Here is a 16,232-nt window from a genome sequence, read left to right as displayed (position 1 = left end):
ATGTTAGTCCACTGAGCTATTTGGGCAGCCCTCCTTACAAATCTCGATCTCCATCTCTCTCTCTCTCTCTCTCTCTCTCTCTCTCTCTCTCTCTCCCTCTCTCTCTCTCTCTTCCCTCTCTTTCTCTATCTCTCTCTCTCTCCCCCTCCCTCCCTCCTTTCCTCCTCTCTTTTTTGGTGGTATCAGGGATCAAACTCAGAATCCTGCCAGGCAAGCACTTTTTCTACTGAGCTATCTCCCCAGCCCATTTTTTTCTCATTAATAGCTATGCCAATGCTACACATTCCCAGAAGAATCTACAATCCATAGACAGCTAAGAGATGAATTTTACCCTGGGATTCTCTGCAGATCAGAAGACTGTTTAGTGGATCTGAGGGTTGTGTTTCAGTCTAGTCCCACCCTAAGATGTTTATTGGGTGAAAAATGCTCAAAAGAACTAGAATTAGCTTACTGTCTTTGTACCAACCCCAAGTTCAGCAGTTTGACTATTAAGAGTCACACACTGCCACCAGGAACAGCCAACTCAGCTTCAAGGAAACCACTGCCAGTTACTCATTTTCTTCAATTTGTGAAATTTGTATAGAAATTTACAATTCACCACACATTTGCTCATTAAATATAAAGGGTTAGTAAAAAGTAATAGAAAATTTACAATATTTTTCATATTTTATTTGATTTTGGTATATTTTTGTATCCTACTGAGAATTATCAAATTTCTGGCATCTAAACCTGTTTAAAGGCTAAATGCACTACAGATCAGGAATGCTGCCACTGCTGAGAGCCTATGGCAACCTGCAGAGTCTGATGCTGGACGGAAACCCAGGCGGTAACCATCTCACAAGTGGGAAGACACCTAACATTATGACCTTCCACCTCTGAACATCAACAGAACCTTCTGGGTTCAAATGTTCTTCAAGAGTTTTCACTAAATCCACATTTCTCTCAAGAGATTAGAAAAAGCACAGTTCCAGGCCCAGAATAAGAGATGATACAGAAACAGACTTTTACTCCTTTCCAAGCTAGATTTTGTAGGCAAGTCACCTAACACGTTTGAACTTTACTTTCTTCATCTGCAGTATGGATTTTTTTTTTCTTTTTTTGGCTGGCTCAAGATGCTTTTAGGGCAGGTCTTGCTTGAGGATCTGCGGATCGAACCACTGCATCCTGATTGCTTTAAGCAGTCCCTTAAACAACTGCGCTAATACACAGGCCCCCTGCAGTATGGATGTTAAAAGTATCTAGTCTACTGCTCTCTGAAAATGTTCTTAATGATCAAATGAGTTGTGAGAGTATCATGCCGATATTCATAAACTAGATAGACAGTAATAATTACAATAGATTCAGAAAGAGAAAAAATTATACTGAACATGTACTTCCTTACTACTGACTTACAATCTCACCAATACTTACATATTTATACTAGACTAAAATTCATAAACTAAGCACTCAGCAGAAAATATACCACTACTATCTTACCCATACAAATACAATCATAAAGGAACACACATGAAAACTACTACTATAGTTCTATTTTCCCTGCCTTATAATTCCTACTGTTGAAAAATCCAGAATACGCTGGGACTGGTAGAGGAGGTGGGGAAGGAATTCAGCCTCACATGAAATGCTGCCCATCACGATGTCTTGATAAGCTCCGATGTGCAGTTTTGCTTTGTGCTGTGCAAACAGTCACTGATCTCACCTTTGGTCTCCAGCGTCACTGGGTCAGAACATTCTCCAGCCACAGCTTTGTTACAAGCTCGCACTCGGAAATTCATATACTTGGAATCAAATTTTAAACCTGCAAAACAAAACAGCATTCAGTCACAGAAAGGCTTTTAAAGGAAGATGAAAGTGTAAGTATGAATCGCCAAGTGGACAGCTTTTTCCTCCTGGATTCACCTGCTTATTTATGAAAGATACGAATTTATGATAAAAGGATACTTAAGAGCAATCATGACTTACCTATTATTTCTTTAAAATAAATAATTTCTATAATTTATCAATTCTCATACTAAAAGGTATCCTTTTCGGGGTCTCATTGAAAGTAATGTTCCATTCAAAGATAGAAAGTCTCAATTTACAATAACATAACCAATTTCTAGAAAAAAGACATTCTAAAGAACATTAGCTTTTCTATAAAAAATGCAGCAGGAAATGAATCACAGAAATTAATAAAAAAACTGAAGTTAGGTTTATATTGAAATCTTGATCTAAAAATAGTTACATCTTCAACCTCTTGATTGACCCTTAGTTTTCTATCTGCAATATAGAAATGATAAAACCAACTACATAATGGCAAAGGTTAAATGGGATCGAGTGCTCTGGTTAGATGAAGTATACTATATGCAATGCATGTAAGCCCAGCCTCTGGCAAACAGTAGTACTCAATAAAGGTGCTGCTAATTGGTACTGCTACGCAGAACAAGCACTGAAGATTTTAAGCAATACTTGGCCATCTGAACTATATGAAGTCCTCATTGTACTGAAATTCTTAAAAGGCTTTCAAAAGGCCAACACAAAAATTGCTAACCAAATCAGCTCACATATTAACACGAAGGTAATCCTAAAACAGCATTTATGGTACCAGTGAAACATGATAAAATATTGACTATAGCTAAAATTTAATTTTTTCTACATCTAAAAATAAAGGTAAAAATTAAATCTTATTCTGAAATACCATTTCCAGAACATTTCTTCATATTTTTTTACATCATTGTTAAACCTGGTCACAAATGTTCCTAAATGATTAAAACAACAGGTTTTTAAATATTTTAAGAATCACTACCATAATATCTAAAATAGTTTAGCTACAAACTTAAAGTGACAAAAATTTTCCATAATTACATTTCCATCCCATAAATGAAACTCCTTACTATGCTCCACTTACCTGATAAAGTATATTCAGTAGCCTTAATGTTATCAATTATCTCCCAACATCGCTCATCCTTTACACGTGGAAGTCCATCAAAATTAGTCTTCCTATATTCAAGTATGTAGTGGTCAATCTTATTATCTTCTTCGGGCATCCTCCAAGCTACTGTTACAGAGTTATCAGCCACCAAACAGTCTACTAGATCTATCTCAGGAGCTTTCGGAACTGGAGAAGAAAAACAGAAGAGGAGGGACTCAATTCTCGTTCACTGTAACACTAAGCAAATATTTGTTTGCCATTCCAACTTTTCTTTCGTTCGTTCGTTCATTCATTCATTCAATCATTCATTCATGAGGGTCTCACTCAGACTTGTAGTGATTTTCCTGTCTCAGCCTTCCCAGGGCTGTGATTACAGACATGCGCCACCATGCCCAGTTTCACTCAGTGTCCAGGCCCACACGGCAAGCGGTACTGGGAATCAGACCCAGATCCTTGCACTTGCCAGGCAGGCGCTTAGACCACTGAGCTATCTCTCCAGCTCCAACTTTGCTTGTTCATCCTGCTTCTTGAACTATTCAAAAATGAATCTTTTTAAAAGAAAGAGTACCCTATAACGGCAAAATAACTATGTTAAAAGTACCTCTAACTACAAGATTATGAGAAATCTGTTTCTAAGCTTTTTCATAAATGTATTTGTTTATTAAAATCATATCAAAAAGTAAATCCTAAACATGCTAGGGATAAATAATCAAAAATGATTTGTTACTTCTGAACATGTGATAGTTTTAATCTGTTAAATGAAACAGTGGTGGAATATAAATTAAACAGTAATGATTCATACAATACATTGCTCTGAATGTAATAATTAAAATAATTCAGTATTAATTTTTATTTAGGGGCAGGGGAGATAGCTCAGCGGTTTAAGCACCTGCCTGCCAGGCACAAGGTCCTGAGTTTGATCCCCAGTATAAAAAAAAAATTCTAAAGCTTCTTATGGGGAAGAAGGAATAGATTCAATAACATACTATTGTATATGTACTGTATAAAATATTATATATGTATATATATAAAAATATTGTTAGAAGGAATAATTTCTGATGTTCAATGGCATAAGACAATAACTATAGTTAACAATGTAAAATAAGTGAAAATATGTGCCATACATATTATCAAATTATAGCAATATGAAACTAGAAATCAATGGCAAAAAACCCCACAGAACTTATACAAATGCAAGGAAACTAAACAATGTACTCTTAAATAATCAATATGTTAGAAGAAATCAAGGGAAAAATAAGATAGTTTCTACAACTAAACTATGCCAGTATTTACAACATACCAGAACTTGTGGACACAAGAACACAGTTCAAAGAGGGAAGTTTATAGCTGTGAATGCCCATTTTACAAAATCAAAGAAAGTACAAATAAATAACTTAGTGTACCTAAAGGTCTGAGAAAATCAGAAACCATCCAAACCCAAAGGTAGTATAAGAAAGACAGTTATAAAGATCAAAGCAGAAATTAATGAAATTGAGACCATAAAAACTATACAAGAATCAATGAACTAATGAGTTGATTCTTCAAAAGAATAAGCAAAACAGAAAAACCCTTAGTCAGGAGCCAGGGAGATAGCGCAGTAGAATAAGCACCTGCCTGGCAGGCACAAGGTCCTGAATTCTATCCCCAGCACCACAAAAGAAAGAAAGAAAGAAAGAAAGAAAGAAAGAAAGAAAGAAAGAAAGAAAGAAAGAAAGAAAGAAAGACCCTTAGTCAATCTCACCACAAAAAAGAGAGAAAAGAACCAAGCCAATGCAATTAGAAATGAAAATGGTGAAATCATAGTGGATGCTGTCAAAAATCAAGAAAACTTTTAATAACTACTCTGCAAACCTACATGCCAATAAATTGGAGAATTCAAAAAATGGATAGATCCCCAAATAAATATGAATTACCAAATTGAAATAAGATTTTAAAGCCCTGAAAGATCCAGTAAAGGCAGTGAAATTAAAGCAATGATGATATTAAAGCAAACCTATCAAATAAGAAGAGCCCAGAACCTGATGGAGTTACTGCTGAATTTTACAAAAAAAAACTCACGAATATCTAAACTCCAGTACTGATCAATCTCATTACCGAAATTCCAAACAAAAGAGTAATGCTAGTGCTATTGCTGGAAGCTAGCATTACCCTGATTTCAAAACCAGATAAGGATCTAACCAAAAAAGAGCACTATAAGCCATCTATGTTAAAATGAACATAGATGCCAAAACTCTCAACAAGATGCTGGCAGACAATGTAGTAAATCAAAAAGATCATATGTCATGGCCAAGTAGGCTTCATCTTATGGATGCAAGGGTGGCTCAATAAATGCAAATCAATAAATGTAATATATTACATAAATAGAAGCAAGGACAAAACCATAAGGTTATCCCAATATATACAAAGAAGGCCTTTGACAAAATCCAGCATCCACTCATAATAACCCATTATAAACAATGAAGAAAACAGGTATAGAGAGAGCTTATCAATTTGATAAAAGCCACTTATGACAAACCTACTGCCAGTATCATATTAAATGGGGGAAAACGGAAAGTGTTCCTTCTAAAATCTGGAACAAGGCAAGGATTTCAACTATCACTATTTCTTTTCAATATAGCTGTTGAAGCATTAGCCAGAACAATCCGTCAAGAAAAAAAAAAAAAAAAAGGATACACATAACAAAGAGGTCAAATTATTATTATTTATAGTTGACATGATCCTTTTAGGATTCTACTAAAATTTTACCAAAATGTCTACCAAAAAAAGCCTAGAATAACCAAATTCAGCAATGCAGCAAGATACAAAATTAACACACAAGAATCCATGGCATTCCTGTACACTGATGAGGAACTCACTGAAACATAAATTAGTAAAACACCACCATTGACAACAGTATCAAGGAATGTTAATACTTAAGCAATTAACCTAAAGACATGAAAGACTTTTATAATAAAAACTATACTACTCTGGAAAAGGGACTCAAAGGGGACATCAGACAATGGAAAGATATCCTGTTCTTGGATAGGAAGAACCAATATGGTCAAAATAACCATACTTTTAAAAATTGATATACAGATTACGTGCAATCCAAATCAAAATACTAATAGCATGCTTCAGAGACACAGTGTAATCTTAAAGTTAATTTGAAACTCAAAGAGACCCAGAATAGCAAAAGCAATCCTGGGTAATGAGCCAAGTGAGAGGCATCACAATCGCAGACTTCAAATTACATTATAAAGCAACAATGATACAAACAGCATGATACCAGCACAAAAATAGACAAGAAAACAATGGGTCAGATAGGAAGGAAGATGAAACAATCCCAGACACATACAGCTTTCCGGTCATTGAGAAAGGAACAAAAACACATGCTGCAGAATGGACAGTCTCTTTATTACATGGTTTTGGGAACAATGGCTAGCCATATGCAGAAGATTGAAGCAAGATCCATACTTCTCACCTTAATCTGGAAAAATCTCTCCTTACTGCTGAGTGGTAAACCAAATTATTTAACAGTACATATCAATGTTTCTATTTTAAAAGCAGTACATTATATATTAGGTTTAATCAAAAGAAAATACCATCTTAGATGGTCAGATTTGCCAAATATTTTTTTAATGTTTTTTTTTAAATTTTATTTATTTATGTGTGTGTGTGTGTGTGTGTGTGTGTGTGTGTGGCCAGCTCAGCCCACCAGGGGGCGGGGCTGGCTGGCATGTGGTGCTGGGGAATTGAACCGCGGTCCCTGTGCTTTACCAAGCTTGTTCTAAGTAGGTGCTTTAGACCACTGAGCCATCTCACCAGCCCGAGATTTGCCAAATATTAACTGCTACATAATTCTGATATGTATGACAATTCTTGTATGAACACAGACTATAGAAGAATAAACAGGTGCTGGGAATAGTGATAGCTCCCAGGGAAGTAAACTAAGTTTGTCACAAGAAAGAGAGCTACTTTTTCTTTTATAGTCTTTTGCACTATTTTTTCTTCCTATGTGCATACATTTTTTATATTAAAAATAACTAATAGCCATAATGATGTAGCTTTAATATGTGTATGGCTAAGCAGCAAAGGACAGCTATTCTCTATGCTGATGCAATTTTTCTTTCTCCTACACTGAGATGGAAATTATAAGAAGTAGAGAGATAGAGGATAGATCTTTGGTAAATCAGATGGGAATCTTGAGATGGTGGGCCAGAGAGGGAATTTAGGGGAAGGGGAATAAAAGAATTAAGATACACTATGTACCTCTATCTACTCGCTACACTGTACTCAGTATGTACTACAAACATGTACTAATAAAAAGTGGTTTATATCTGATAATTGTATGAACAGGGTGAAATTTTAAAGTTTTAGAGTCGTATTGGTGCTAAATGAAGACATATGACTGGAAATATTTTGCTTTCCTTTCTATAGAAAGGTCTTTCTTAAGAAACATCACATTTTGAGACATGATTCTTAACCTGAAATTTAAATCTCTATCTCCCCAAGTGAACATTTGTGTATTCCACTTATATAAAACCCCAGTTACCTGGTATACAGAATTTTGATACACAAACTCTCAAAATTAAAATAAAATCCAGGCTCTTGCCCTTGACATTCTAAGTACCAAACTATTTTGTATTACCAGGTATTCTAAATACAATGTTGAAAAATGTTTATTTCCCCTTTTAATGTCAGCTTTATACTTAACTAGAGCCCTGTGAATAAAAATATAGCACTGGTGCTCCTCAACTTACAATAGGGCCCATCATATTAAACCCATCATAGGTTGACAACACTATGTCAAAAATGTGTTCCTATGCCCACCCCATGGACAGCACAGTCCAGAAATGGTTCCTCATAGTCCTGCTCACTTGACTGAGCCGGAGCAGTGGGCTTGCTGCCAGCACAACGAGAGCATATGGCTTGCCTGGCAAGTGCAAGGGCCTGAGTTCAATCCTTGGTTCCGCCAAAAAAGAAAAAAAAAAGCACATGTTAATGTGTTATCACCAGCTCGAGAAAAGACAAAAATTCAAAATATGGTTTCTCCTCAATGTGTATCGTTTTTATATCATTGCAATGTAAAAATATCTTAAGTCAAACTACCATAAGTCAGAGACCATCTGGAACTCTGCATAGCGTCTTCCTCTACAGCTACAGTTCTTTTATCTTTTCCTTCTATAAACACTAAGAATTTCTAATCCATATCACAGGTTAATACTTCACTTGTGTTATCTTTATTATGTTCTGTTAAGAGTGCTATTATTATTATTTTTGTATTTTTAGGGAAGGGTCTACAGGGTGTTCAGGGTCTCACTACTAGATCAGATTCCTAGTGATCCTCCTGTTTACAGCCTCCCAAGAGCTGGGATTAAGGCACGCACCACCATGCCCAGTCTCAATTGCCATCTCAGCACGCCCCAGGGGCAGGGCCAGCAAAGCAGGCCCGGGGACTAAACTCCAGGCCCCTGCACCTGCTTGCATGTGCTTTAATCTGCTGCACTATTTGGCTGGCCCATGTTAGAGTATTATTAATCTAGTATTTCAATCACATTGTATGGTCTCAGAGAAGGAATTGTTTATGATAAATATTCCCTAGTGAAAAGTAAGCTCAGAAAAAAAAAATTAAGTGAAATTACTTTCAAGAGATCCCTCAATCTATTGAAGTATCATGTCCAAAAGGTTTTAGCTGTCAAATTAATAACACTAGTTGATGCTCAAAAAAAGGAAAACACCAACCCAAAAAGTCCTTAGTTGGCTTTTTCACACCTGTGGGCAGTGCTTTGGTTCTTAACTTCAAATGGCTTAGACTACCACTCAATAAGCCAAGATTAACATATTATTACTGGAAATAAAGTTCCACCTGAAGTTAAAACAACCACAATAATAACAGTAATGATAACAGCTAACAGTCACTGCATGTTAAGTATGTGCCAGAAACTATTACAAATGGCTTAAAAGTATCAGTTATCCTCAAAGAATAACACCACATTCGTAAAATGTAGAAAAATAAGTATGATGTTCAAGATTACACAGCAAGCAGTAAATATGAAATCTGAGAAATTTGCTCTCAATACCTACCATTAACCATAGCTCCTCTCTGTCGAAGAAGCAATAAATTAAAAACCTTAATGTGAATCTTAAAATGGAATTTTTGACCAGCAAAATAATTCTCTAAAAATAAAAACTAGCAAATTTAACAAATCTTTAGTTGAATGAAAGAAAAACAAATACACCATACCTTCCTAAATATTTACATACTGAAGTTCATTACAGAAAACCTTACAAGAAGAATGGTTTTATTCAAAACTGTACATATAATACATGCTTTACCTGGCAAAAACTTTAAAGTTTGCAGCATCTGTCTTTCTTGAGAGAAATCCACCATTAAATGAGTCATGTTGTCACTGACCTTTGGTCTCAAAGAAAGGCGAAAGGCTGATGCCATTGTGACTCTACGGAAAGCACAAACATACTGTTTATAATACAAAATGGAAAATATATTTAGTTTACAAAGTGGAAAGAAAAATTATTTCATGCTAATAATGTCAGAGACTATAACAAAAATTATCAAAAATTTTCCTTTGTCTTTTGAAAATTAAATAAACTTAAATGCCATTTAAAGACATTTAAGGTTTGTCAATAAAACTTTGAAAAAAAAATAAAATAAAATAAAAAAAAATAAAGACATTTAAGGTAATTTTTAGCAACTACAGCTAGTTTTATAAAATTGAATAAATCTGCAAATGCCACAAGAAACAAATGTTCAGTATTAATAATCATCCCCAAATCCACATTCATGTGAACCTCTGTACACTCATCTCACTGACTTCCTGATGCCAGCCTCCTTCCTCTCCACAACCAAATAAGGAATATGCACAGCCTAATGCAAGCATTCTCCACTGCGGGCGCAGCTACCCCACATAGCCCGAACCAGAACAGAGGCAGAAGGACCTGGTACCAGCGAGAGGCCACTGATAAAAAGGGAGAGACGTGAAATCATGAGCAACAGGAAACATGTTAGCAGATGTCACTCTTGTCTATTAACATGAATTACACTGACAGGTACTATGAGAAATAGCCCTGTGAAGTGATATGCCATGGAAATTCAAACATTTTTACCAGATGGATGCAAAGTGAAAAAACAAAAACAAACCAGATCTTACTTTACCAAAAAATGTGTGGAGACTGTTTTCAATGAAAATCAGAGACCAAAAGAAATATTCTATCAATTTATAATTTTATCTAAAATTTCAATTTTTCATAGTACAGTAAATTTCCATAGTAACATAAAGAATGTTCCTTATTATCTTTGGTAAAAGAATGATACAGAAATGCTATTCATGAATGATGTCTTCCTAGTACCCAATTTCAGAGAGAAAGCAAATAGGTACTGGAGGGACAAAAAGAGTATCAGTCCTAGTGAAGTGGATCTGCCAACCTGAGATTAATGGGATGAAAATATCTAACTTGCTATATACAAAAATGATTTTACTTTGTTTTGAAACTAAGTAAGCAAGCTCTGGGGAGGCTGAAAACAGTAGGATCACTGAGTCCGGGCTGCATAATGAGACCCTGTTAACAACCAAATATATTAAAAAAACAAGTAAATAAATAAATAAAACTAAGAAAGTAATTATTTTGGGCTGGCAAGATAGTTCAATGGACTAAGTGCCTACTTAGGCAAGCACAGGGACCAGGGTTTGATCTCTGGCACCACATTCCATGTTGGCCCATCTATAGGTGCCCCGAGTGTGCCACTGAGACCAGGAGATGACACACTCCTGTAATCCCAGTGTTGGGGAGGCTGAAAGCAGAGGGATCACTACTATCAGTCACTACACTATAGTCCAAGCTGTATAGTGAGACCCTATACCAAATACATTTTTAAAAAGTAATCATTTTATTTAATGATAACAATGAGTAAACAGTGTTTTATCAAACAGAAAGTGCTTATGTAGAAATACAATTTACAGGAAAGGGAACCTAACACTGACTTCTTGGTATGTGACAAAATAAAGCTTTACTGTACACATTACATGAAGCTGTTTATTTCAAATAATAAAATCTTAATTTACACCAAGTAGAAGTTATGAACAAGGGGCAGTAAGTCTTATGCATGTAGATTTTTACAGCCTCGAGTATCTTTTAGTTTGAAATTTCTTAAAAAGCTGTATTCACATACATAAATTTTCACTGAATCAGTGAATGGGTATGAACCTACTTTGTTTCTTCTAAGCCTGAAAAACTGTTTAATTGTTTAATGAGAAATTGTGAAGAAAAACATGTGAAACTATTTTTAAAATATAAACCCCACGTATCCAGAAAACTTCATTTAATCAATTTGAACACAAATAAATAAAATGTCTTCCAAAAGAATATTAGGAAAGTTTAACAAAGTATAAAAAATATTTCTATTGTGTGAAAACTTACAAGTTTATATTAATCAACTAAGGCAGGCCAGAATATCAACTTTTTAAAAAACAGAACTTTCATTTAAAACAATCTATTTAGCCAATGTTGCCTCAAAGTACTATCTAAAAATCTGAAATTCATAAATCAGTCTCTAACAGACCCACATGGTTGATTATGTTTTAATTCACCTTGAATTTTCCAGTTTATTTCTAACAGTACCAGCTGGACGCAAGCATTCTCTACTCCTGGTTTTTGCAATGATACAATAGTAAAACATGAATATGTTTAATTCCTCAAACTTCCTAATTTGATTCTCTTTTTCACGACCTTTCTCTCCCAGAACCAGGAATTCCCACTGTCTACTTCACTAGTCACTATTACTAAGTGCCCAGCAGCATACACCACTAATCTGGCAAGCTCTAGCAATGTTGTTACCTTCTCATTTCTGTCTTTAGTTTTCCTTTTCACTTGTGCTGTCCCTTTGCCTAAGGTAAACAATACACAGTTCTCAGAGAGATGTTCATCTTTTACTTGATTTCTTGTTCAGATGTAGCCCTTTTCTTGGCTTGGTGAAAGTAACTACTTTATTATGACTACATGTTTAAATTTTTTTTACTAAGAAGAATATATGCAGTGTATTATTTGTTGAAAAATAAAAAAAAATAAAATAAATTTTTTTTGAAGAGGCAATGATAGAATTGCATCAGGAAAACCTGGACACTAAAAAACCTAAAAGCTACATTTAAAAAGGTGAATAAAAATCTTCTTAAAATTAAACTACTCTTCAGTGTTTCTGGTATCCAAAAAAAGTATTTTGTGAGCTGCCAAAAAAAGGGCAAAAATGATAAAATAAAAAGAAGAAACAACCAAAACAACAACAAAAATCATGGTATGTCTGAACAAAACAGAACAAAACAAAATGAAATTTGGTTCTAGCAAAAAATAAGGAACGCTGAGGATCACCTGGATACTGATGAAATCAAGTCAAGAGGCTGGCTTACAAGACATGGTAAGATCAGTTCTTCAATAGACCATAAGAGCTGGTCATAAAATTAAATTCTGACAGACCAATCTGGATACAGATAAAGAGGTCAGGAGTAAGGATTAGATCTGGGAAGCACAAAATGATAAAGGTTATTTAATGAAGGAAAGAAGATTGTACAAGGTCTCTTACAAGCTCTTCCGATAGCCCAAAGCTTGAAGCAACTTTTAATTCAGAAGATAAAACATCAGAGTAAAATGTAGAAGAATAGCACTAAGTAGGAAGAATAATTTAGCCAGGGTGGAAAGATGGGATGTTCAGTCACACAACCCACATCTGCCTGATCCAAAACCTATTATGGCCAGCAACCATTCATCATATAACCAATATATCTTATCCTCAAATTCTCACAATCACACTGGGCACAGGGACATATAAATACAGTTCCAGGTACTTGGGAGCTGAGTGGGTAGATTGCTTGAGCGCAGGAGTTTGGGGCTTGCCTGGGCAATATAGCAAGACCCTGTCTATTAAAAAACAAACAAGGCCTGGGCTATAGCTCAGTGGTAGAGTGCTTGGCCAGCATGCGCAAGGTCTTGAGTTCAATCCCCAACTAACACAAAAAAAAGAAAAGCAGAAAACAAGCCAGTCATGGTGGCAAATGTTTATAATCCCAGCATTCAAGAAGCTAAGACAGGAGGATGCTACACGTTTGAGGCCAACTGAGGCTACATAGTGAGACCCTGTCTCAACAAAATAAAACAAAAACAAAATACAAAACAGAACATAAAACAAAATGAACAAAAACTCTTAATAATCATCTTTCTATATCTCAAAACTTCTAAGAAAAAAATAAATAAACAAAAAATAAAGTTGGCCCTGGAGATGGCTCAGTGCAATAATTGTTTCCCTGGCAAGTGCAAGGGGCTGAGTTCAATCCCGGGTTCCGCAAAAGAAAAAAAAAAAAAAAAAAAAAACCTTCTAAGAACAATTCACAACTTTATTGTCTTATATAAAACACATGAAAGTGAAAAATTAGTACTTGTGCAAATAATACTTTGACTAGTGTGTCAACCCTAGCTTCTAAAAAAAGTCATGAGAGAAGTCCAGAATTGGAATTTTCGGCTAAAATTTGCAATACACACAACTTTGGTTTTCACAGACTCTATGATGAATATTTTCATGAATTACCTAAGAATAAGTCAGTTCTTAGAGAAGTGTTTAAAGAGCTGTGTCTTTCAGAATCTCATGGTCCTCAGTTGAAAGAACAAGTAACAATTTCACTACAGGTAATGTTCAGTGGCTAGTCACTTGATCAAAACTGACACAACTGAATCACCAGCAGCTCTTCCTCTATTCATTCCAGCTAGCACCGAACTCCCTTTTGTATCCTGGATCTATCAATGAGAAGCAACCTCTAAGCTAATATCTTCAATAATTTTCTTTTTCTTCTCACACAACATAAACTAAGGAGTTGTGTCATTAGAAAGACATGGCACCAGGAACAGGATAGAATGAGAATACAAAAGTGTTAAACAGAAGTAGTGAAAGAGGAGAGCCTCAGCTCTTGAGGACTACTTAAAACTGTCATTTCTCACAAAATGAGACCTGCTTACATTTACATTTAAGGACAACAAAAAATGAACTCTAGGAATATGTACTTTGAAAGTATTCAAAATAGCTTCCTAATCATATAACTAACTGGAATCTGTTCTAACAAAACTAAAACTATATTTTTAAACCAGAAATGAAATTCTTTTCAAGTACATAATTGTCCATCACTAGGTTCTTAAGACATGTTTTTATTCTGCAAAATCTTCTAAATTCATTATTTCCAGAAATTAAACAGAGGACATTTATTTTGTACTTGGCCATTTGGGTGTTTCTGCTTTATCCAACAAATATTCTAATAAAAAAACTATTTCTGAATTTCATTTCTGACTTCACTTAAATGATACTTAAATAAAAACGTAGGTTTTATACCATACCTATCCTTGATCTGTCTGGCAGCCTTGGAGAAATTCAGGGAGAAGAGAAAGAAGGTAGTTAGTGCTTTTCATGCAAGTTTCAATGGCAGTGACATGCAAGAAAAGTTAGAATATAAACCTTGCAAAAGGTTAGATCATATTCATCAAAATATAAATTACAGGAAATGTGTACAGTTCACATGAACTTGCATAATGTGATGTTAGAACTATAGAAATCCAGACCACATACAATCATTTTTTGAAAGAAGGAAAATTTAACATTTCAAACTAATTCCAGGTTATTATAAATGTTTTTCCTTACCTTAAGATTATAAAAACATACTTCTATTTTCATTCTAACATTCTTCAGCTAGATCAATCTGTTTAATAGGACACAAATTTCTATCTATATGTGTATCCTGATGGTTTCTTGTACATCCCAAGTCTAGAATTCTTCTTCAAAGATTTCTTTCCCTACGTAATGATTTTTTCCAGGTATTTTCTTCATAGCCTTCATTGGCTAGGGAATTTAGATTCTGAGAGCTTTCCTGCTGACATAGAACTGCAGGTCCACAATTCTACTCCAGTAAATGAAGCTGCAATGGCACAAATTCAGACAGAGGCCAGAGCAATACAGTTCTTCTAGCAGTGGCGCCTAGCCTGTTACACACAAAGATTTTTATCTCTTCCTCAAATGCAAGTGCAAGTTTAGGAAAAGGATAAAGAATCACTTGAAGCTGCACAGTCAAACAAAACAATGGAAACATATCCAAAATATATTGCTCTTTTTTATATGCCCTGCTAAGTTTCCACCCATACAAACAGCATACTTAATAACAAATCTAATGTGGAACATGGCTATTTTACCAAACATCCATCCCTAGTTCCTAACCTAGCAAGACATGCAGTACATAGCTATACTTAATAATTATTAAATTTAATTGGATGTTAATTACTTGTATATAACACAGCTTCTCCTTTCTCATTCAGTTTTTTTTAATTTTAATAATTTTATTGAGAAACAAATAGCAATGAGACAATTTTAAAATTAATCAGTAGGACAGTTTCAATAATAAATACATTGCACATTGTTGTCTCAGTGGTTATTCATTGTCTCATTCAGTTTTAACATTGTGCATTTTTTTTTGTGGACCCAGGGATTGAACTCAGGCCCTTGTGCTTGCCAGGGAAGCGCTTATTCCACTGAGCCATCTCCCCGGCCCCTGTGCATTTTATTGATGATGTTTATACCGATCCTAAAACATTTTTGTCTAAGTACCATTTTATACAGCACAATTGAGATTTATAAAATCAGTGCATTATACCATTCCAGCATGATCACTAATCAACTTTGTGACCTTATATGCAAATCATCTTCTTTTCTACTGTATTAGTTAACGTTTCTGAAAACCCTTGCCAAGGTCCACATTCTACACCAAACCACCCAATTCTGCGGCATCTATACTGTATATGACTTAAGTCACAAAATGAGTTTGAAACCAATGATTTAAAAAATGGGAAGAAAACTGATTATATAAATTTTTAAAACTATCTTAGGTGGAATTACAAAACAAAGACTGTAATGTGTTAAGGGAGAGAAAGAGCAGATTTTTCTCTGTGCCTGAGAAAGCTAGCATGACTTTCATACCATCTCCATTCTTTCGTTTCTCCTTGGTAAGTGATATGACTTATCTGATTACGAGTTTGCAAGGAGAAAATAAAAATGAACAGCTCAGTGTCAGAACACTGTTTTTTCTGACAGTCTGCTTGCCCACAGAGAATTCATGTCTTTTTTTTTCCTGTGACCTGAGGAAGCCCTCTGCTGACCAAATCCAGGTGAGAAAGGCTGACTAATGTTGAATCCATTATTAAGAAGCTTGTCCACTGATACAACTAACATTCTCCAGTATTATTTTATCAGGTACTTGAATTGCTATTCACATTACTTTTTTTTTTTTTTTTTTTTTTTTTTTTT

General features: G+C 34.9%; 1 protein-coding gene across 1 annotated transcript in view; it reads right to left on the bottom strand.

Annotated features, from left to right (window-relative positions):
* Fsd1l (fibronectin type III and SPRY domain containing 1 like) overlaps positions 1–16,232 on the bottom strand; it is a 103,763-nt gene that overhangs the window by 37,236 nt on the left and 50,295 nt on the right. Inside the window, exons 6-9 of the mRNA XM_023722940.1 lie at positions 14,279–14,301; positions 9,227–9,348; positions 2,888–3,097; positions 1,700–1,798 (exon numbers count right to left, since the gene is read on the bottom strand). Coding sequence (XP_023578708.1) covers positions 1,700–1,798; positions 2,888–3,097; positions 9,227–9,348; positions 14,279–14,301 — 454 coding nt within the window. The remainder of the gene's footprint in view (positions 1–1,699; positions 1,799–2,887; positions 3,098–9,226; positions 9,349–14,278; positions 14,302–16,232) is intronic.

The sequence above is a fragment of the Octodon degus genome, unplaced genomic scaffold (assembly GCF_000260255.1).
Source record: "Octodon degus isolate 3935 unplaced genomic scaffold, OctDeg1.0 scaffold00094, whole genome shotgun sequence".
NCBI classification, from domain to species: Eukaryota; Metazoa; Chordata; class Mammalia; order Rodentia; family Octodontidae; genus Octodon; species Octodon degus.
Note: the sequence above shows the minus strand (reverse complement) of the source record. Positions and strands in the feature narration are given on the sequence as shown.